The sequence below is a fragment of the Tupaia chinensis genome, unplaced genomic scaffold (genome assembly GCF_000334495.1).
Source record: "Tupaia chinensis unplaced genomic scaffold, TupChi_1.0 Scaffold000187_1, whole genome shotgun sequence".
NCBI lineage: Eukaryota > Metazoa > Chordata > Mammalia > Scandentia > Tupaiidae > Tupaia > Tupaia belangeri.
In genome coordinates, this window is record NW_006159662.1 from 398,433 (window position 1) to 421,720 (window position 23,288).

At 38.7% G+C, this 23,288-nt stretch overlaps 1 protein-coding gene across 1 annotated transcript in view; it reads left to right on the forward strand.

Moving 5' to 3' along the window:
- LOC102484856 (ATP-binding cassette sub-family A member 6) overlaps positions 1-15,537 on the forward strand; it is a 74,779-nt gene extending 59,242 nt beyond the window's left edge. Inside the window, exons 26-39 of the mRNA XM_006146737.3 lie at positions 577-696; positions 2,027-2,104; positions 2,871-2,962; positions 3,903-4,023; positions 5,138-5,255; positions 6,949-7,040; positions 7,851-8,029; positions 8,782-8,857; positions 8,932-9,026; positions 10,429-10,548; positions 11,144-11,284; positions 13,208-13,287; positions 15,006-15,061; positions 15,189-15,537. Coding sequence (XP_006146799.1) covers positions 577-696; positions 2,027-2,104; positions 2,871-2,962; positions 3,903-4,023; positions 5,138-5,255; positions 6,949-7,040; positions 7,851-8,029; positions 8,782-8,857; positions 8,932-9,026; positions 10,429-10,548; positions 11,144-11,284; positions 13,208-13,287; positions 15,006-15,061; positions 15,189-15,287 — 1,467 coding nt within the window. The 3' untranslated portion in view covers positions 15,288-15,537. The remainder of the gene's footprint in view (positions 1-576; positions 697-2,026; positions 2,105-2,870; positions 2,963-3,902; positions 4,024-5,137; positions 5,256-6,948; positions 7,041-7,850; positions 8,030-8,781; positions 8,858-8,931; positions 9,027-10,428; positions 10,549-11,143; positions 11,285-13,207; positions 13,288-15,005; positions 15,062-15,188) is intronic.
- The last annotated feature ends 7,751 nt before the right edge of the window (positions 15,538-23,288 follow it).

The window sequence follows — 23,288 nt, forward strand, 5'->3', positions numbered from 1 at the left end:
CTATTCACCAGTTTTCTGAAAGAAAATGAGTTCATTACAATAAAAAAATGTACAACCTCAGAAAAATCATCTGTTTGAACTAGGAAATAAATGGTGCAGGGAGAATAAAGAGAAAGCTTTGCAGTAGTCTTGATGAGAGGCAATATGGCAATATGAATTTTAAAAAATAACTACTCATATAATGTTCAACACACATATATCTATTAGCAATATAGTTATCTAAGCTCTAAAAAGGTAATTCTTTTTTATTTTATTGTCTTGGATTTAACTTAATGTATTGTGAGGAAGTCTATTTGGTTATTTTAGCTTTGGCCTTAATCTCCAGCCTTTTTATCTATTAAGAATTTTCTGTAGAAGAGCTGAAGATCATATATATTCTCACTAGTAAAAGCTCTCTCTTCCCCCCCAAATTCTTCTTTCTCTGAGGAAAGGAGAAATTTTGATGACCTCATCAATATACCTGCTTATAGGGAAGTGAGGATATATATGATGAGAGAATACCTATATCTTAAATGTTTTCTTAAGTATCAGTGGACTGAGAGTGTCTGATGCAACATATTTGGACTTGCCTTGTAGGTCTTGGTCATCACAGCCAACATCATTTTAATGAGCAGATATTCTCCGATTTTCATAATTACCAGCATGTTATTACTTCCTTCAACCATTGTGGGTGGATTTCCAAGCTTTATAGATATGGTAAGAAGGCTGACTTCTCAACCTAGTGGTTGAGGTAGCCAGATCCTGCATGACTGACTGCATGATTCAAGTTTCAGTCTTGGTGGTTTGAAAATCATGCCAGATAGATGTGCATGAATGCCCACAATCTCAACAGGATGGAGAAATGGAGGTGAAGGGATTGAGGCAACCATGCCCCCATTGAGGGGTGCTCTCTCCTTCCTTCTCTTACTTTCTCTCTGTCTCTCTCTGGCAAGTACATAAACTCTGTCAAACTTTAAAAAGAAAAAAAGGTAAGAAATGTTACCACTGTGCCATTAGTATCGAATATGTAGCCTGTCAAAGCACTTTACCCAGATCTGCAGAGGCAAAAAGATTAGTGGGAATGTGTGTTCTTGGTGAACTGGGAAAACTTCCAGTTGCAAAAATACTTTTATATTGGTTAGTAATGCCTGGAATTCTTGACTGGAAACTCATTCTTTTATTGAAAGCAGTTTTTATTTTTAAGATATAAGTATAGATAGATCTACAAGCTGAAATACATTAGTCTAAATATGTCACATATTATTTTGAAGGAATTAATTACTTTCTGAATGAATGACTTGATGGAGAAATAGTAATATGATGGGGCTAATTATTATGGTGAGTCATCATTAGTGTAGAAGAGACCGAAAAGGCTTGTATTGTTGTATTGGGCACTTATGATGAGTATCATTTACCCCACTTCAAAATTTTCATGTGCTAGCATCATTTCTCTGCTTTCAGTAGACTTTTCATCAAATGTTAGAACCAAAAGATTAAACAAAACAAAACAAAAACCAGAAACAATAAAACACAACAAAATAAAAAGAATAGAAGAAAAGAACAGACAGGTTATAGGCTCATTAAGAGACAGCAAGAGTTGAGGAATGGACCGGTTCCCCATAACCTAGTGTTGAAAGGAGCTGGATCCCATATGGCTGAGTGCAGTTCATGTTCTATCCCTGAAAACTTCAAAAACATGCCAGATGCATGTGCATATATGCCCCAAATCCTTATAAGAGGGATAAGTAGAGGAGAATTACTGGGCGACTCTTTCTCTCTCTCTCTCTCTCCTGCTCGCTCTCTCTCTCTCTCTCTCTCTCTCCATCTTATCTCTTTCTAGTGAATACACTTGTCATCTGGCAATTAAAAAAAAAAGGAGTTGAGAAGATGGTCCTCCTTCCTCTCTGTAGGGGATGACTTTGTCATCAATGCATAGAAGAATCAAGCTTCTGAGATAAATAATCAATATGTAAGATATCATATTATTTAAGTGCAAATAAAAAGGTGATGAATTTTTATGTATCCTCTTTTGTTGCTCTTCTTTCAGAGAGTGCATGGATACTACGAAATGTTTGAAGAACCGCATCTCGACCTACTTGATGTTGATTTTCTAGTATGCCTAATAGTAAGAAGCCTCACCACATACTCTTGTTTGCTTGTTTTTAAAGATAGGGTCTCACAGTGTTGTGATCCTGCTTCTTCAGCCTCCCAGTGTGGCTACAGGCTCATGTCACCACACCTGACTCAAGGTCTTGCTGTGTGGCCCAGGCCAGACTGAGGTCTTGATCCTCCTGCTTCAGCCTCCCTGTTACTGGAACTAGAGGTGTTATTACCACTTTCAGGTTGGACTGAGAATCAAACCTGGGCCTCTCTTGTTAAAACCAAAAGACTCAGAGGACAGCAGCCTGGCAGAGTGCCACCACGCCTGAGCCTACAGATTTTTTTGGATGACTGTCATTTGCTATAACTATTGGATCTTACCTGGAGCATGCTAACTTTTAAAGTGTTTTGGATTTAGTCTTAGATAAGTCAACTACAGTTAGATATTATTCAAAAGCCTATAGTTATGTTTTATATGGACTTATCTTTTATAGTTATGTCCAGAATTCTGTATAAAATTAACATTGGGTTTGCATATCCATTTACTGCCTCCCTAAATTTGAGAGAACTTGGAAAAATACGCATGCAATATGACTTAAATCCTTTGAATTATAAAGGGACAAAAATTAAATAATAAAAATAGAAGGAAGACATGTATATTAGTCTATTGGTATATAAAAACTGAGGAAAGCTACTAACTTTGAATATTATGTGTTTCTAAGCGTAGAAACAAATACAGACAGAAATTCTTAACCCTAACTCTAACTGTAACTGTTTCTCTTTGCCTCTAGCCTTACTTTCAGGCTTTGCTATTGTTTTTTGTTCTAAGATGCATGGAACTAAAATGTGGAAAGCAAACAATGCTAAAGGATCCCGTTTTCAGGTTGGAATAATATTTAATTTTATACCTAATATCATGTTTTCATATCCTAGATAGTGGCTATGCTATCAACTTGTTAATACAGACTATGTTTACAGTACAAGCAGCACAGTCATTGTTATTATGGCCAGTGGATCGCTGGCTTATTGCCAAGAGATAGGATTCCCAGGCAGAATTCTGCCACTAAGAAGATGAGGGAGTCTTCTAAAAATTTAATCAGTATCCAGATATGCTACCTTCCCACTCAGAGTAGTAACACAGAATGGTATCCCTCTCTTCCTTGAACAGAAGAGATGGGATAGAATTGGCTTGACAGCACAGTTCAGAGTATCTCACAAGTGGAGGGACTCTACAATGAGCAGTAAAAGAGACTGAAACAATGACTGGTGTGATTAAGACAAGCTCAGAGTGAACAAGCAACCTAAATCTTAAAGAAATGGAAGCAGTGCTTGCCAACAAGGAGTCTAAGAGATGCTTACCGGAAGAATGTCAAAAATGCTTAGAAAGGGATTCTGGCTAGTGGGATGGGAGTTCTTAGTAAAAACAGAACCAGTATTGACAAGGGTCATTATCATCATCCCCAGTCTATTAAAAGAAAAGACAATGGTAAAATCTCAGCAGTATTGATATTTATTTGTTTTTAAAGTTTATGTCTTTCTTTCTCAAGGGAGAGAGAGAGAGAGAGAGACTAAAGAAGGGGAGGGAGAGAAAGAGATAGAGAGTTAGGCACCCTCAACAGAGTCTTCATGCCCCAATCCACTCCCAGCTTCAGCCAGCCCAGATCACAGCCATGTACCTGCACAGTGTTATCAGGGAGGCCTTAGGTTAGTCTTGCAGAATGTTGCATTTCCTCTGTGTCATGGTCCAGCCCCAGGTACAATGATATTTGATACATCTTTGACAACTAGAAAACCACATGTAACATATTTTATTTTCTTTCCAGAATTTCTCCCCAGAGTAGAAGTGTTCAGCAAAATCCAGAAGAACCTGTAGATGAAGATGAAGATGTTCAAGCAGAAAGAATAAGAACAGAAGCTGCCCTGACCACTTCAAACTTAGATGAGGTAGAATTGAAAGTATCAAAGTAGATTTAAAAAAAAATTTTTGCTATAGGGCATGTGTGCTCTAGAGAGAGAGAAAGACAAAGCAAGGGAAAGTGAGAAATTACCTCCCAGGCGGGCTGGCCATACCACAATCCCTTTTCCTCTAATCTCCTCTCAGGATTTTGGGCATGCATGTGCATGTGCCTGGGGTGATTTCAAGCCACCCGGTTTGGAACTAAGCCACTCAGTTGTTTATGTGTGATCCAGGGCCTTAATCTTCATGCCACCTGCTGGCCCTCAAAATAGATACTAATGAAATACCTAAGAACTGTCAAGAATAAAGGTTATGTTGGTTTTCATTTTGCAAGTTTGTAATTTGGTGCATTTTTAATTCTTAAATATGCAGGCACATTTTTGAGTATCCTGGGAACTAAAAGGATACAAAAACATAATAATTTTAATCTTTTTTTTTTGAGAAAATGGGCTTTATGATTACAGATATAGCATTGACACCAAACAAGACCTTATAAGTTGATGAAATTATAAAATACCAAGTAGAAATTTCAATTTTAATGCTTATTCTTTTTTTTTTTCTTTTAGAGAGAGATTTTTGATAAAGGGCACATCCGCTCACCAGAGAGACAAAGAGACAGAAAGCAAGAAATACCTCCCCGGGGTGACCCATGCCACAATCTCCTCTCCATTCTCCTCTCAGGATTTTGGGCACACACACATATGCACCCGGTGTGAGTTTTAAGCCACTGGGTCAGGGCCTTGAACCACAGTTGACTATGTGGGAGTCTCGTGACTTAACCATTAAGCTATCTGCAGGTCCCAGTGCTTATTTATTTTTTTTTATTTGACTTAACTCCTGTAATGTTTCCATAAGCTTAGCCACTTCTAGTCTAGCAAGGTAATGAACTTACTTTCATAAAATTAAGCTGAGAACAGTTTATTTAGAAGCAAGAAAAGTTGTCTATGTTAATAAATGTATATTATATACGTAACAAGAAACATGGGTTATTCTCAACTCAAAATATAGTTTGGGTTAAGATGTAGGACACCCCAATTTCCAGCAAGGAGAGAATAGAAATTCTGAAATTCAAGAAGAAAATCATAGTATCATCTCTTCTAGAAACCAGTCATAATTGCCAACTGTCTACACAAAGAATATGCAGGTCAGAAGAGAAGTTGCTTTTCAAAGAGGAAGAGGAAAATAGCAGCAAGAAATATCTCTTTCTGTGTTAAAAAAGGTTTGGAGTACTTTTAAATTCAGCTTTATTTTTAGAAATATCAACTGAATATCTACATCTTGGGTGTTTTTTACTTCCTGAATCACTCGTTTCCTTATCTGACACTTTTTTTTTTTGAGTGTACCAGACACTTTTTTAGGCTCTGGAAATACAATTATGAATAAAATGGGCAAAGTTCTTGCCGTTATGGATTTTACATTCTAAGAGTTAGCCCATAAGTAAGTTATCAGGAAAAGTATCAGGTATTAGTTAAGTTCTATGTGGAACACTGAAACCTGGAAATAACGCGAGTGAGTCAGGGCTGCCTTATATTAGGGTCAGGGATGGCGCCTCTTGACCAGTGACATTTAAGCCAAGATCTGAGTGACAGAAAGGTGCCAGCTTTGTATGCATTAAGTAATGAGTTTGTTGAGGTAGAAGAAACATTGAAGGCAAAGACTCAGACACAATAATGCATTTGGAGTGGTTGAGTCTCAGAGAGGCCAGTGGATGCATGTGTGAGTGGAGTATCTGAGGTCAAAGAGGAGCATGGGATCAGGGGAGGTGTGGCTTTTTAAAACAGCGAGTTTATACCATGTTAGTGGAATGCCACTTGGGGGTCCTTAGCAGCCTTGGGTCATCATTTACTTTACTTTTTTTTTTTAGAGAGATTTTAGCCAGAGAGACAGAAAGAGAAAAATATATCCCCCCCCGCCCCAGGGGGGATGACCATGCTGTAATCCCTTCTCCTCCATTCTCCTCTAGGGATCTTGGGCATGCATGCATACATGCCTGGTGTGAGTTTTAAGTGACTGGGTCTGGGACTCAAACCATTGTTGACTACATGGGAGTCCAGCAACATAACCATTATACTATTTACTTTGTATTTTAATAAGATTTCACACTGGCCACTGTTTGTCTATTTGCATGGGGACCAAATTAAGAGGTTCTTATATCAGTTCAGGTGAAAAGTAAAGGTAGCTTGGACATAAGTGGTTGAATTAGGAATGAAGAAGATGCCCCCTGACTTCCTGGGCCAGGAATCAGTTATACATGTAGTCAGTGCACCAGCCAGCTACTACAGAAAACAACTGGGCACATTTTTTTTTTTTTGAGAGATTTTCACTGTAGGGCGCGTGCACTCGCCAGACAGACAGAGAGAGACATAGAGACAGAAAGCGAGAAATCACCCCCCAGGGGGATGGTCACGCCGCAATCCCTTCTCCTCCATTCTCCTCTCGGGATCCTGGACACGCACGCACACGCGCCCGGCGTGAGTTTCAAGCCACCGGGTCCGGGACGTGAACCGCGGTCGACTACGTGGGAGTCCAGCGACATAGCCATTACGCTAACTGCTGGTTCCCGACAACTGGGCACATTTTTAATGAAACAAGTAATGGGGGAGGGCAGTAAAGATGGATGTATTCGCATCAAATTTATAAGCTTTTCACTAATAGTTTATATAGTTACAGGAGTTAAGGTCATGCTGGGTAAAGCCTCTTTACAATCTAAATGATGTATAGTGATTAAATGTTTAAATAATAATTAAAATTAATAAATAAAAAATAATGTGATTTGAAGACATAAGTTACATTTACACTATAAATTTCAATATGGTTCTAAGGTTGCACAGAATCCGAATTTCATTGAAGAAACAGATTTCTGTTCATCAGGATTTCACTTCCAATATTGCTATTCTGCTTCTGTCTTTCAGGTGAAGTTTTGGGATTGCTGGGACCCAATGGCGCTGGTAAAAGTACATCTATTAGAATGATATCTGGGATCATAAAGCCAACAGCTGGAGAGGTATTAAGAAGTAAAGAAATAATTTCCATTCCCAAAACAGAGATTTCATAATCAAAATAGAGTCTATCTTTGAAATGCTATACTTTTTTGCTTTTAGAATAAATCTATTGGCTTGATAGAAAAATCATGATGCATTTTTTTTTATTTTGCATAGAAAAACAGAAGAATACGTCCTGACTTTCCCAACGACTCAATATTTTTCCTGTCTTATTCTTTTCGTGGGGCATCAAGAGTATATAACAGGACTTGGAATGTCATCAGGAACCAAGAGCTCCTTCTTCACAGTTTCTCAGGAACTACCTGAGCTTATTAGGTCTTTTCTCCCCTTCCTGTGCAAGACAATACTTTTTTTTTTTTTTTTTTGAGAGCTTTTTACTATAGGAGGAGTCAGATTTTTGCTATAGGGCGCGTGCACTTGCCAGACAGACAGAGAGACAGAAAGCGAGAAATCACCCTCCAGAGGTGATGGCCATGCCGCAATCCCTTCTCCTCCATTCTCCTCTTGAGATCTTGGGCACACATGCACACGCACCCAGCATGAGTTTTAAGACCCCTGGGTCCAGGACGTGAACCGTGGTCAACTACGTGGGAGTCCAGCGACAAAGCCATTACGCTAACTGCTGGTCCCACAAGACTATACTTTGATATTAGTAATTTGAAATGTTTTTGATAATAAATATATGAAGTAATTTCTGTAATATTTATTTGATGCTCATTTTAGGTGCTTATTAGCTAAATGTCAGTTGCTTGAGGAATTGCGGGGCTGGTGAAAAGGCTTCGTGTGTTTCTAAAGCCATTTTACTTTCGTAGGTGGAACTGAAAGAATGCAGCTCAGGTTTGGGTCACCAGGGAGATGGCACTGTCAAGTTCCTGGGATACTGTCCTCAGGGCAACGTGCTATGGCCCACCCTGACGATGAAAGAGCACCTGGAAGTGTACGCTGCTGTCAAAGGGCTGAGGAAGGGGGCGGCCGAGGCTGCCATTACACGGTACAGAGCTGTGTGATTCTTTCCTGTCTAGAGGCAGGGAGGCTGTACCACTCATGATGAACTCACTGACAGAATGAAGAGCAGAGCAGAGATAATGTCTCCACCTTTTCTGTATGTTAGTGATAGAATAGGGATGGGGTAACCTGGTTTCCTACACCCCTGAATGAGGGGTCTTTAAAAAAAATGTAAAAATAAAAACCATAAAAACCCAATAACAAAAAACTGACTGACAGGGTTGGTTGGTAGTAAAATGCAAAGCTCTGCAAGGCTGACTCACAAGGGAGTTGTCCTGGGTTTTTGCAGAGTCTTCCCTGAATACATCAAGCACACATGTGCTCAGGATCTGGGCTGGCCGAGGCTAAAGGTGGATAAAATTGTTGAGACCTTCTTGGGGTGCTGTATCTCTCTGTCTGTCTCTAAGTTTTTTTTTTTTTTTCAATTTTTAAAAGCATTTTTAGAAATTAAAAAAAAAATCTACAGAAAATAAGTGAATAATTTATCCATTTCTGTTTTCTAATTTAAAAACTGGAAATGGAATAATCATTTGCTTGGTTTCTCATTCAGAATTCTAGCTTTTCTTAAAAATTGTTTATAAGGTGAAAATAATGGATGTTCTAAAATGAATTATTTTTCTTTTGTTGTGAGTTAGAGTTTTAAAATTAATGCTGCCACACTTCCCTTCAATGTGTCACTGTTGTGCATTTTCCAAACATCTTCTCCTGACCTGAGGTTGTCCTCCTATTCTCCATCAGACTAGTGGATGCTTTCAAACTGCATGAGCAGCTGAATGTTCCTGTGCAGAAATTGACAGCAGGAAGCAAGAGAAAGGTTTGTGTGGTGCTTGATGCTTCTCTGAGGGCTGGCATGGTGCAGCAGCAAACAGGTATCTCTCTGCGTTGCAGTTGTGTTTTGTGCTGAGCATCCTGGGAAATTCGCCTGTGTTACTTCTGGATGAACCGTCTACTGGCATGGATCCAACAGGGCAGCAACAAATGTGGTGAGTACCCTTACACCCCTCAGAGCTGTGCGTAGGAATACAAAGTTAAGTTTTTAAACTGGTCTCAGAAAATCAACTCTCAAATGCACTGGTTACTGATTCAGGGGAGATGATTCTTGAAAACAAACACTTAGGCCAAACCAAGGTGTTGTGCCTGCCAAGACCTGTGCATCACAGGCTGGCATCACATCAGAGGCCTAGATTTAATTCCCAGTCCAACTGCAAGACCAGACATGTAGCATGTATTTCGATCCCAGTGACTGGAGACACTGGGGCAGGATCTTGAGCTCTAGGCTTGCCCGGACAGCACAGTGAGACTATCTTAGAGTTGGATGTGATGGCAAATGTCTTGAGAGACATCTTAGGAGACTGAGACAGGAAGATTGGAACATAAAATATATCTTAAAAAACAAAAAATGTAACATATAATATCTAATGTTGCATCATTATTCATGTGAAATTAATGTTCAAAACTCTAAATATTTTGTTGGAGCTTTAGATCTTTTAATTTGGAAATTTCACAAGGAGAGAGAAAGAGATTACTTCTTCTCCATTCTCCTCTTGGGATTTTGAGCATGTATGCACATGTACCCAGGATGTTTTTCAAGCCACTGGCTCCGGGGCTCAAATTGCAGTTGGCCATGTGGAATCCAGCTGCCTTGACCACCATGCCACCTGTTTAGCCCAACTTTTATTTTGCCTTTTAATGATTGAGATGCCCATATTGTTTCCTTTTTTTTCTTCTACTTTGTTCCCATGGTGAGTATTAATCTCCTGACACAGTTTCCCCGTATCTATTTTCTCCTCTTTTACATAATCTGTCAAATTTGTTTATCCCATTTTTCTCATGTTTTTCTTACTTTTTAATCTTGGACTTACTATTAGAATGAATAAAATGTCTATCCAGTTTCATATTTGTAACTGTCCAATATTTTTCTAACTAAAAGAAAGACTTTAGCATGGCGACTTTGCAGAAATGTAGAGAGCTGTGTATGAGCCCATTAGACCTATCACCCAGTTTCAGCAGTATCAATGGAAGGCCAGTCTCTTTCATCTATACCTCTACCCACTTCCTTTCCCCACCCTCCAATTACTTTAAAGGAAATACTAGACAATATTTGTTCATTTATAATTATCTTAGTTATTATCTCCAAAAGATACATTTTCTTTTTTAACCTTAATCATAAAACCATTCACATATCTAAAATCCTAGGAACTTCTATTTATGTTATAAAAATTCTAGTCAGTATTCACAGACCCCTTGATTTTTGAATTAGGATTGAAATCTAATTTATAAACTATATTTTACTTGTACATGTTCCTCTCCATCTCTCTCCTTCTTGCTATCTTTTATTTTTTCTTTGCCACACTTTTTAAGTGTTAATTTCTTGGCTCCATTCAGGCAAGCAATCCAGGCAACTGCCAAAAACAAAGAACGAGGTGTCCTGCTGATTACCCATTACCTGGCTGAGGCTGAGGCACTGTGTGACCGTGTGGCCATCATCGTATCTGGAAAGCTGAGGTGGGTGTCTATCTCGAAACTGCACTTGACATTTAGAAAAGAGTATAATCATTCTGATCGACAGGAGCCCTTTCCCTTTTTTATTCCCCTTTAAAGAATTATTTTATTTAATTAATTTTAGTCATTGTCATTATTTATTATTATTATTTTTTTTAAGTTGACCAGAGAGAGAGAGAGAAGGAAGGTGAGAAAGCAAGCTGTCAGGTCTGGGACTTGAACTGTGGTCAGCCATGGGGGGGTCCAGCCCCCCTAACCACCACACCAACTTCCGGCCCCCATTTCTTTCTTTTTTTTAGGTTTTGCCATGGGGGATGAGCATGCTGCAATCCCTTTTCCTCCATTTTCCTCTCAAGATTTTGGGCATGCATGCACAAGTGCCCAGTGTGATTTTTTAGTCCCTAGGTCTGGGATTCGAACTGTGGTTGGCCATGTGGGAATCCAGGACCTTAACCACGATACCACCTGCAGGCCTTGAGAACCCTTTCTTTTGGGTTCCTTGGTGACACCCTTTCTTATACATTTAAAATTTCAGAATAATACCAAAAAATCAAGGGCAATGTTTTTTTTTCCAACACATTCTCCTTCTCGTCCACAGATGCATTGGATCCATCGAACATCTGAAAAGCAAATTTGGCAAGGATTACATTCTAGAACTAAAAGTGAAGGACATTTCTCAGGTGACTCTGGTCCACATGGAGATTCTGAAGATTTTCCCACAGGCTGCGCAGCAGGAAAGGTGAAAAGAGTTTTTTATTATGGAGAAACATAGACTTCACATACTTGCTGGTTCATTTTTTGAACTCTGAGAACTTCACGATGACTTGACTTTATAATAAAAGTCTTGGACTTCAAAGGCTCATATGTTTCATATTCCAGATTATAAGAGATTTGAGAGCCACCAGGAAGCTTTCCCCCAGGGTAGACCAGAGACATTTTCCTTGGCTGCCTGGGCTGGTCTTCAGCTCTGGAAAAATTGGGCAGAAGGAACTTCTGATGACCCAGACCCATTCAGAAGCACAGTTGGGCCCATCGCATCCTCTTTTTTTTTTTGGAGAGGTTTTCACTATAGGGCGCGTGCTCTCACCAGACAGAGAGAGACAGAGAGACAGAAAGCGAGAAATCACCCCCCAGGGGGGATGGTCACTCTGCAATCCCTTCTCCTCCATTCTCCTCTCAGGATCCTGGGCACACATGCACACGCGCCCGCCATGAGTTTTAAGCCACTGGGTCTGGGACGTGAACCGCGGTTGACAACGTGGGAGTCCAGCGACATAGCCATCATGCTAACTACTGGTTCCCATCCCATGGCATCCTCTTTAGGTCTCCTCACAAATATTTTTAAAATATAAATATTTAAAATTTAAAAAGTGTAAATATTTAAGATGAATCCACCCATAGGAATAAATAGCAATCAAGGTAATCAAAGAGCCTCCCTTTAATAGAACTCTCTTGTCTCAAAATGGTGAAAAGAATGGGGCATATGTGTGCATGTGCGTGCGCGTGTGTGTGTGTGTGTGTGTATTATTCTGGGGATGGCAAGGAGTTGGAGCAGGATCTGAATTTGAAATTCCCTGGAGGGATAAGCACATCAAAGAAACAAGACATAAAGACTTCTCTTTATTTTAGCACAGTGTAAATATAATGGAATTATCTAAGAGTTATGCCAGGGTGTATATAACTCAATACTATTCCCAGGCCTTTGGTGTCACAAATCAGAAAAGTGGATTTTGATCCAGGTGGGAAGTTTGTGAGTGGCAAGATGGAAGGAACATGGGCTGGTCTGAAGAGGGCAGCCTGAGGGAGCCCAGCTCCTGTTTGGAAATGATCTGGGAGCAGGGCATGAGGTCATATGGCTATAAGCAGCTACAGAACAAGATACTTGTGTCAATTCTGGCTTTTCCCCAGAGGTTAGGAGAGTTTTTAGTTAAAGCCTTTGAAGTCCTTCCTCTATTGTTATGGCCCACTCTCCCAAACTCATCTTTCTCTACAAGGTAGCCTTCTGATGACAAGGATGAACTTTTTGGGAGTGTTAGTTTCCAAATGTAATTTGAACTAATCAGAGAATAGCTCAGAATATCTTGTTTGTTTTGTTTTGTTTTTAATTTTGCTAGACGGTACATTCACTCACTAGAGAATAAGTGAAAAAGCACCTCACCTGTTCCATCCCCGCCCCACCCATGGGAATGGCTGCTCTGTGATCCCTTTCTCCTCCATTCCCCCTCAGGATTTTGGGCACCCACACATATGTGCCTAGCATGTTTTCCAAGTCTCCAGTCTGGGACCTGAGCCACACAGTAGGCATGTGGGATCCAGCTGCCTTAACCACTGTGCCACCTTGCTGGCCCTGGTATATTTGTTTTTTTAACAAGCAAAAAGTTTAAATGAACTGAGCATATAAATAGGCTGGGTCATTACTAGAACTGTCTACAATAGCCGGTTTTAAAAACTTACTTAAAAATGTTTCCATTGGTAAACAATTTTGTTTCATATTTCAACTGTACATTAATTTGCATTACTTTATTTTAAGAAGGAAATTGTTGATAATATCTGTGATGTTACTGTGATGCGTGTGTGTGTGCATGTGCGTGTGTGTGTTACTGTGATGCTCATTTTCTCCCTATGGAATGCAAAGGTGAATAAGACATTCCCTTATTCCCAGGCATTCCTCCTTGCTGGTCTACAAGCTGCCTATAGCAGAAGTCTACCCTCTATCTCAGGCCTTTCACAAATTAGAGACAGGTAAGAATGATGGTGTTAAAATAAAACTTTTGGGAGGATCAGTTCATACATAATGGGAGAGATTTATGTAATGCATCCAAAAGGTAGACCCTGGAATTAATATTTTTAAAGAATTCTAAAGTTAGATGATGGTGGGATTTAACCCCAATTTGAGTTAATCCAACTCTACGGAAAGGGGTTAAAGGAAGGATTAAAGCTGCAGAAAACACACAACCAGGCTTGACTGTTCTTTCTGTGAGTTTCTGGCATGAACCTCAAAAGACCCTTCTGTGCGGCCTGCTTTGCCTACATATACACAATCCATTCATAGCAAGTGGCCTAAATTATGACTTCATTCCTCCTATTTCTTTACATATCCACCTCCTTCCCTCTTTTCTCCATCAGCTGATGTCCTTGCTTTATGTCTTACTAATCAAATAAAAGCAACAGAGAACAGTTTCATCAACCTCCTCCTGTCTGTGATGTATTCAGCCTTCTTGTTAGGATGAATGAATGGCTATGTCTTTAGCTAAGGTCACTCCCTGCACTGTGCATAGCTCCTCTTGCTACTGAAAATGGCCCATTCTTTTTTCCCTGTGTCATTTTTCTGCATTAAATTGGGTCATTCCCCACAGCAGACCATCACAGTGTATTCCAGAGCTGGTGTTCCCGGGTGCCCATCCTAGTGTTGCTGTGTACTGTTTGGGAGTCAAGTTACTTATTCCCTGCATGTCTAGATGGCTCTCCTTTGAAATGATCACATCAGTGCCCACTCGACAGGACTGTTAGAAAGATTAAAATGAATTCAGCTGTTAAGAGACTAGAATAGTGCCTGGCTCATTGTGTTTGAGATAGTGTCTCCACCTTGTTCCTCCCACTTTGCACACCTAACGTCCTTGCTGTTTCTAAACTCTTCACGTGCTCCCGCCTCTGTGCTTTGCATTTGCTACTCCTTCTACCTGGAAATCTCCTTCCTAAACAGCCGAGCTGCTTCCTCAATTCTTCAGGTTTCTCTTCAATGATCATCATCTTATTCTGGCCTTCCATGACTGTCCTGTGAAATAGTGCCCAGCATTTTTCCCTAGTTTTCTGCCTTCTTGTTTTTCTCTATAGTTGTCACCATTGGCTTTATTATAAATGTGTTTGTGTATTGAATGAAACTATTCCTCCCATTCAATTGAAAACTATATAATAAGAAGGCAGGATTCTTACCTGTTTTCATTACTGTTCTACTCTTGGTAACCAAGAGTGCCTCACACACAGGAGATTTTCAGTATATAAATGTTGAGCTGCAAACACACAACTATGTGAATATGATGATGACTGTCATGTAGATGTCCTGGTGGGAAAGCTCAGCAGAGAGCTGGTCTAACAGGCAAATGACTAAAGGGAGTCCAGGTCCCTCAAAGATGGGAAGGGATTGAAATCTTCCTCATGTGTAAAAACATCAATCAGTGATGTCGTTCCTTAAGGAACACATAATATCTCCCTAAGACATATACGCTATGTGACAAAACACATGTTATCAAAACAAAATGTGAAAAATTCCAATATCAAGATTAATTTAACATATATTTAGATGAACACTTTATGGCTTTCATTACTTCATCCTCCCACCAAATATTTTTTATTCAGCTTTATCCTCACTCTATGTTAATGAGTTACATTTTAATTTTATATGCTTTTGGAAAAGTTCTTGGTATTAAATCATCAGCAATTCCTTTTTTATTCTTCTTCAGTTAAACATAACTTTAATCTGGAAGAATACACCCTCTCTCAATGCACTTTGGAAAAGGTGAGTCAGCTTGTTTGATTTTATATCATTCCTGTAAATTTCATATGAAAGCAACATTTTTTTTTGTTCATTTGGAAGACAATCAATAATTTGTTAATTCCTTCTCCTTCTCTTGTCTCCTATTTAGGTATTCTTAGAGCTTTCTAAGGAGCAGGAGGTGGAAAATTTTGATGAAGAAGTCGATACAAATATGAGATGGAAGCTCCTTCATTCAGAAGAACCTTAAGACCTTAAGCCAAATAATTTGCTCCTGACATCCTGTAATAATTAGCGGTATATGTAATTGCAAAGAGTATTAGTGTCAATATCAGAGGTACTTTGTGTTTAGCCAATAAATGAATAGATATTAAAATTCTCCTTCTCATACTTAGGGGTGATAGAAAATCTGTGAAAAAGGCAATGCAAAATATTGGTAACGTAACCCAAAGAACCAGCCACTAGGTTCTGTGGGAATAAAACTACACACTTGGAATGAATTTTCTTTTTCTTTCTTTCTTATTTTTTTTGACCAGAGGGTACATACACTTGCTAGAGAGAGAAAGTGTGTGAGCAGAAGAAGAGAAAGCGTGCCCCAATAGCACGTGTCTACACAGCTGTCCTTTTCTCTCCATTTCTCCATCCCATCAGGATATGCATACACATGCACCCAGTGTGTCTCAAGCCACTGGAGCTGGGTCTCAACCCGCAGTCGGCCATGTGGGATTCGGTTCCCCATGCACAGTGCTTAGCTGCTGTGCTATAGGGCAGGCCCCTGGAATTTTTTGATAAAGGAATTTTGTTTTACATTTACTAAAAGATTCTCCTAAAACTGTACACTTACTAACATACTCGCCTGCTGAAATAAGCAAGGTGTGTATTCAATGGCCAGGAGCTTTATGACTACTTCACATGCATTCACGACCAGTCAGCTTTACTTTTTTTACATATTAGTACATCCCAAGTGTCTTCTAGAAACTTCCAGAAATGGTTTTAAAATCCACAGGTTTTAGGAGGTCTTTGGATTCACAAGTGGCTAAGCACACACACACACTGGAAAAAATAGTTTAAATATACCTTTGGAAACAAGGGGAGTAACAGTATTCCCAGTAGTATTTGTCAGATTTTTAGAATTTTGTCTACTAATATTAATTATCAGTAGTGCTGATTTCCTTTATCACCTCATCAGTAGTTTTCTGTGTTTTTTATTTTATTTTAAGGTCATTTTCTCTTTATAGATGTGTTTGTAAATGCATGTGTAAGTTTATCTTTCATATTACTCAATTTAAAAACGTGTATATCAACTTTGCAATATTTTTTCCTTAAAAATAAAGATTCTATTCTGAATATCATGAGAAAATTTTGTGAAGATCAGTAATAGCTTTCTTTTTTATTGTCATAGCTGACATATTACTTAAAAATGTTATTATGCTCACTGAAGAAAAATGTGTATGACAGAGAAAAATACAGAAATTAAGTAAAATTGAATAAAATAATAACTATAATTTCTCCACATAAAAGATTAAACTATTTCCTTTTTCTTTAGTGCATTTTTTTCAGGGTTACATTGTTGAAATTAGTGTACCTAAAATTTCTTAACACCTATTTGCTGATTTAACAATGAATTTTTCTTCAAAGGTTTCACCATAGGGTGCATGCACTCCCTAGGGAGAGACAGAGACAGTGAGAGGGAAAGTGAGAAATCACCCCTCAGAGAGATGACCATGCCACAATCCCTTCTCCTCCATTCTCTTCCTGTGATTTCCAGGATTTATGCACATGCACACGCACCGGGTGTGATTTTTCAAGCCACCAGGACTCATACTGTGGCTGTCCGTGTGGAGTCCAGGGGTTATGACCACTATGCTACCTGCTGGCCTCTAACAATGAAGTTTTAATTTACTTTGAAAGATATGGTGAAATTGCATCTTTATAACTTTGCATTTTATTTGTTGTTAACTATTCATATTCTTTATTTTTGTGTTTTAATCTTTTTCTTATCTCCTTTCCAAGCTTTTTATATAGTTAAGTTTTTATTGGTATATCTTACATATATCAATTATATATGAAGAGACATATTTCTAAATCTATTTTAAATGATCTACAATGTTTATTCAGGAGCCTTAGTGACCTATAAAAGTAAATTTGTATTATAATAAGAGTTGACTTTATTTAAATTATTTCTTAAACTCAAGTGATAAATTCTCCTGGGTTGCTCCAATGTGTAATACCACAACATACATGACCATTTCACTAACAGCATAATAAAAATCTTTGCTTATAGTCTTTTTAAATTTCCTTAACTGTTACAGAAATGTTTACAGTGTACTGAATAACCCATATCAGATATGGTATGAATATTTTAAAAATATTAAGCTGGACATAATTTGCTAAAACTATTGTAATATGGTATGACTGTTTTGAAGTTATTAACTTAAGGTTTTTATTAGTATTGTCTCTAGGAGCACATGAATGGATATAAAAAGTGAAGATCAGAATAAAGCAAAAGAAGGAATTAACAAAAATATGGAGGCTCAGCCCCAGTGGTATAGCTGACTCCATATGGAAGACCTTGGTCGCTTCTTGTTGCAGCCCAAAATCTGAGCAGTATGTGTCTGTAGGCCCAACAACTAGAAAGGCTGAGGCAGGAGGATCAAAAACAGAGGAAAACCCCATGTTAAAAAAAAGACAAAGGAAAAGGAGTTGTTCCATTTCTAATTCTATGGTAAACAGATCTCGTGGTGCTTCTACTCTTTATGTTCATAATGTAACCCTTCCGTAATAGGCAAAGCATCACTGATTCTCTGATGTCTGGTTTCCAGTTGGATTCCAAGCTCTGACCATGCTTTTCTCTTCACCCGTATAATTGCTCTTTGGTATTTTGGTTCTCCACTGTGTTTAACACCCCACCTGCACACATTAGCCATTAAATCATTACTTTACACAATAAATATTTATTTCATTTACAGCACACTTAGTTTCTGGTATCCAATTACTTCCTTCTGGGTTAGTTTTTTTCTTCTTGAAGGATATTTATACGTGGAGAAGGGATTTTGACTTGGCCTTCTGCCTGGCCTTCTCAGTTTCCCAGTTTCTTTCTATCTGTCTCTCTCTCTGACAAGTATATATGCTCTCTGGCAAATGAATGAATGAATTAGTTAATAAGTTTTTTAAAAAAGGGGGGCCAGCCATTGGTATGCTGGTTAAGGTAGCTGAATCTCAAATGGCCAACCTTGTGGTTTGAATCTGGACTGGGAGCCTTTAAAAATGTGGGATGCATGTGCATGGGTGCCCAAAAATCCCAAGAGAAAAATGAAGAATAGGCAAAGCATCACTGATTCTCTGATGTCTGGTTTCCAGTTGGATTCCAAGCTCTGACCATGCTTTTCTCTTCACCCGTATAATTGCTCTTTGGTATTTTGGTTCTCCACTGTGTTTAACACCCCACCTGCACACATTAGCCATTAAATCATTACTTTACACAATAAATATTTATTTCATTTACAGCACACTTAGTTTCTGGTATCCAATTACTTCCTTCTGGGTTAGTTTTTTTCTTCTTGAAGGATATTTATACGTGGAGAAGGGATTTTGACTTGGCCTTCTGCCTGGCCTTCTCAGTTTCCCAGTTTCTTTCTATCTGTCTCTCTCTCTGACAAGTATATATGCTCTCTGGCAAATGAATGAATGAATTAGTTAATAAGTTTTTTAAAAAAGGGGGGCCAGCCATTGGTATGCTGGTTAAGGTAGCTGAATCTCAAATGGCCAACCTTGTGGTTTGAATCTGGACTGGGAGCCTTTAAAAATGTGGGATGCATGTGCATGGGTGCCCAAAAATCCCAAGAGAAAAATGAAGGAGAAAGGATTGCAGCATGGCCATCCCCTGGTAGAGAGAGGGGTTCTCATTTTCCCTTCTCTCGCTCTGTCTCTCTCCAGCAAATACATGTAGTCTCTAGCAAATTTAAAAAAAAAAATCATAATTATGCACTAAGCAAATGGCCTCTAGTAAAAAGAATTAAAGTAGCAAAAGTATTACAAAATTTAACAGCATACATTCAATGTACATGCTTTTCTTGCACAGCTATTTTTAGTTTGATGCTAATGTCTTGAATTTGAGTAACTCTCCTTGTTCAATATGTTTTTTCTTTTCTTGCTGATTTTAAGCATTTTCTTGCCTAATGTTCAAGCCATTCATTAGTTATCAGTTCCCGTAGCCATTGAAGCCTTTCTTAACCTACCAATAATATTAATCAATGATAAATGACTTTTAGCAATTATTTTGAGCCATTAGTTCTGAGACAAACTACACACATTTTCGTTTTCTCTAAAGGAGCACAACCAAGGTCTGCAACACTTGCAACACGACCTGAGAGTTCTTTGCATGAATAGATAATCTTCTACTTTCTCGGTGGTGTCTATTGCAAGACTTCTACGCTCTCTCAACTGTCTAGCATACCTGTTGGTTTATTCTTAGAATTTGCTTTCTACTTCTCATAAAAATCTTAATATGAAATCTTTACTTCATGTCATCATATTTAAAAATTCTCTCAGCTTTCATGGGCACTTTTTATTTCTTGTGATAAGAAATAAAAAGTCCTTTCTTGTTTTTAAGGTTGTACTTTCATCTTGCTTCTGATTTAATCTCTTTTTAGCCACTCTCCCACCTCACTAAAAAGCAGCACTCCATCTGTTACTTGATTTTTTTCCCCGTGTTTTCAACATTTCTTCTTTAACTTCTGCTTCAAAGTATTATCTAAACTAACTAGCTAAGTAGATAAATAAGTAAATAAACAATAAACTTCCAAAGCAACCCATCTTGGCTACCACCTAATCAATGAGCTTTTCTTTCATTAACTAGGCTTTTCTTTTCTTTCTTTTTTTTTTTTGCTTCTCCACCTCACATTCAATATTATACATTTAAAACTTAAGGGACCAGCAGATGGCATAATGGTTAATGGTTACATTGTTGGACTCCCACATAGTCAACTGTACTTCGAGTCCTGGACCCAGTAGGACCGGGCATGTGTGTGTGTGTGTGCCCAAAATCCTGAGAAAAAAATGGAAGAGAAGGAATTGCGTCATGGCCCTCCTCCCTGGAGTGGGAGGGAGGGGGTGATTTCTCTCCTTCTGTCTGTCTGCCTTTCTCTGTCCAGTGAGCACACATGCCCTACAGCAAAAATCTTTCTCAACAAAACAAAACAACTTAAAACGTGTGTTAAATAAGTTTCTTTCTTTTTTTCTTTTTTTTGGAGAGACGTTCTCTGTAGGGCACTTGTGCTCGCCAGAAAGACAGAGAGACAGAAAGCGAGAAATCACCCCCCTGGGGGGATGGCCACACCGCAATCCCTTCTCCTCCATTCTCCTCTCGGGATCTTGGGCACGCAAGCACATGTGTCGGGTATGAGTTTAAGCCACCGGGTCTAGGACTCGAACCATGGTTGACTACATGAGAGTCCAGCGACATAGCCATTACGCTAACTGCTGGTCCCAAATAACTTTCAGGTTCAAGGTTCTGTGGGGTCTGCAGCTGTAAAGACTTTGTACCCTTTAGATAGGTATGTAAAGTGCTCCAGGGCAACCGAGAGAGGCACAAAAGCCACATGGGATGAGGGAGGCTCCTTCAGCAGGGAGCCATCAGATCAGAAACAAAGAACAGTTAAAAACTGGGCAGATACACATAGTCCTTAATGCAAGGCCAGTTGACAGAGGGGGTTAATTCCAGAGCAGCAATGAGAAGAAATAAGAACCTTCTGCATTCACTTAAAAAACAATAAAAAATCATGTCAGGCATCCCCATAGTACACTGGTTCAGAGAACTGTGTAACGAGCTGGATCCCACGTGGTCACGGGCAGTTTGAATCTCATCCATGGAAGCTTGAAAACCACATCAGGGGTGTGTGTGTGTGTGTGTGTGTGTGTGTGTGTGTGTTCCAAATTCTGATGGAGAAATGGAGGAGAAATGATTGCAGCATGAACATGCCCTATTGTGGATGCTTCCCCCATGCTCTCGTGAGCACATGTGCCCTCTGGCAATAAAAAGAAATAATAATCATTTCTAAATTATGGGTAAAGTTGGAAGAAGGGACAAGGCAAGAGAAGGGTGGGGAAATAAGCAGGAATCAGATGATAAAAAGCCTGTGTATTTGCAAAGAGACCAGAACATTGTCAAAGCAGTAATGGGAGTGACATAATATTATATGTCAGAAAGATTGTTTATGTGTGGTTCACAAATAGAATGCTTTTTCATTTCAAGATGGCAGACAAGCAAAAGTTAGAGACAAGTACAACATACATCAAATCTCTAATAAACTTCCAGGAAAAAGGAATAGAAAAATGAGATGGAAAGAAATATCTGACAAAAGGATTAGTTGGAAATTGTTCCAGAACTTTTAGAGAGGAAACAAATGTTTTGATTGCAAATGACCACAAAGTGCTATGCAGGATCAGGTAGAATGTGTTTATTATCTTTTTTAAAAACAAAGATTTTTTGGAGGATATCTGACAAAACCCCCACACACGCAGGCAATGCAGTGGGGTCCAAGGAAGGCTGAAAAAATGAGAACAGAAAAGCCCCTGGGAAATAGGCAAACACACTGAGTCTCGCTTCATCAGGCAGCTGTCCGCTCTTCATGAATGGAGTCTTTATGCTTTTCACACAGTTTTGAGAAGAGCTACATGCAGGTTCTAGAGTGGCAAGTTCTCTGTAAATAGCCAGCCAGGAAAGTTGTATCTAATGTGTTCAAGCCCATGGCATGGCATGAATAAGGCATCTGTCTCTAGAGAGTATTACTGCAAAATAAATGATGCAAACAGCAGGGAAAATTGTAAAATAGAAATACTTCATGTGAGAGTAAACGGAAGAAAAGACACACAAATGAGATAGCACAATGTTTGTCACTTAAACTCAGATTCTGGAGATGGCCTGGGTTTTAACCCAGGTTCTGCCCCTTGCTAGCTGAAGTTTGGACAGTCGTTGATTATTTGGGCTCCACTTTTCTCATGTGTAAAAGGAGACGATTAGAATAGCGCCTATCTCACGGGATTATTACGTGCACTTAATGTGTTAATATTTGCGTGTGCCTTACACAGGGTAAACACTATATAGGCTTGCTAAAATAAGTACATTATGCAATAAGATCAGTGTGATTTCTTTTTTTAAATCCCACAGATGTTTAAACCATTGTTTAGCTGATTCTAAAGTTTATGCAGAAAAGGAAATACATGTGGCTTAATCAGATGTTGAAAAGAAAATTAAAGGGAGCTTGCTCTGTTTTAGAGCCACAGAGATGGCACAATACAGTACATGTAAAGGAAGAGACCAACATAGGAACAGAAAAAACAGAGTTTGGTACCGAAAGCTGACTACGGCCAGAACTCATAAACTCTAAGCTACACACAAAGTTCTAGGAAACATGAATTTTTCTAAATTACGTTCTCTTTGCGCAGCATGTTGGCAGTCTCTCAAATGTGATAATTTTGCATCTTCCACAGAAGACAGAAGAGATACAGAAACAATGAGAAATCTTTGTCTAATTTTGACAGGCTCATGGACTAATGAATACAGTCTGCTTCATAGATTTTATTTGTTAAGCAATTTCTGAATCTTGTAAACAAGGCCTCTTCAAGAAATTCACAAACAGTGTGTACTATGAAAAAACTACGTGTGGATTTAAAATTCCTTTGCACTAGAATAAACTCATACTTTAATTCCATTTTCCCACAATTTTTTTGTAGTAGCCTTACAAGTAGCAAAAATGTAAATGTAATTAAATGAATATTGAGAAACTTGGAAAAACATCAGAAAGAGGCCATGTGACTCTCATTTTCCAGTGGGACACGTATGAGAGTTGGAGTTAAGAATTCATGCCTTTGTTGTTTCCCCTTCAGTTGTGTGGTCAGGAAGTAATTACACTGTAGAAGAATTTAATAGACTTAATGGCTGCAAGCAGAAAGAGAGTAGTCCTTTTCACTTTTTTCTTCAGCCAAAGACAAACTCTATAAATTATAAGACATTTTATTTATTTATTTGTTAAGATTTTTGCCATGGGGCAGGTGCACTCACCTAATGGGAGAGAGACAGAGAGAGACAGGGAAAGGGAAAGTGAAAAATCACCCTCTGGGGCCAATGGCACTTCAGAATCTCTTCTTTTCCATTCTCTTCCTAGGATTTTTGGGTACACACATGTGCCCAGCATGATTTTCTTTCTTTTTTTTTTCTTTGAGTTTTTTTTTTTTTTTTTTTTTGGGGTTT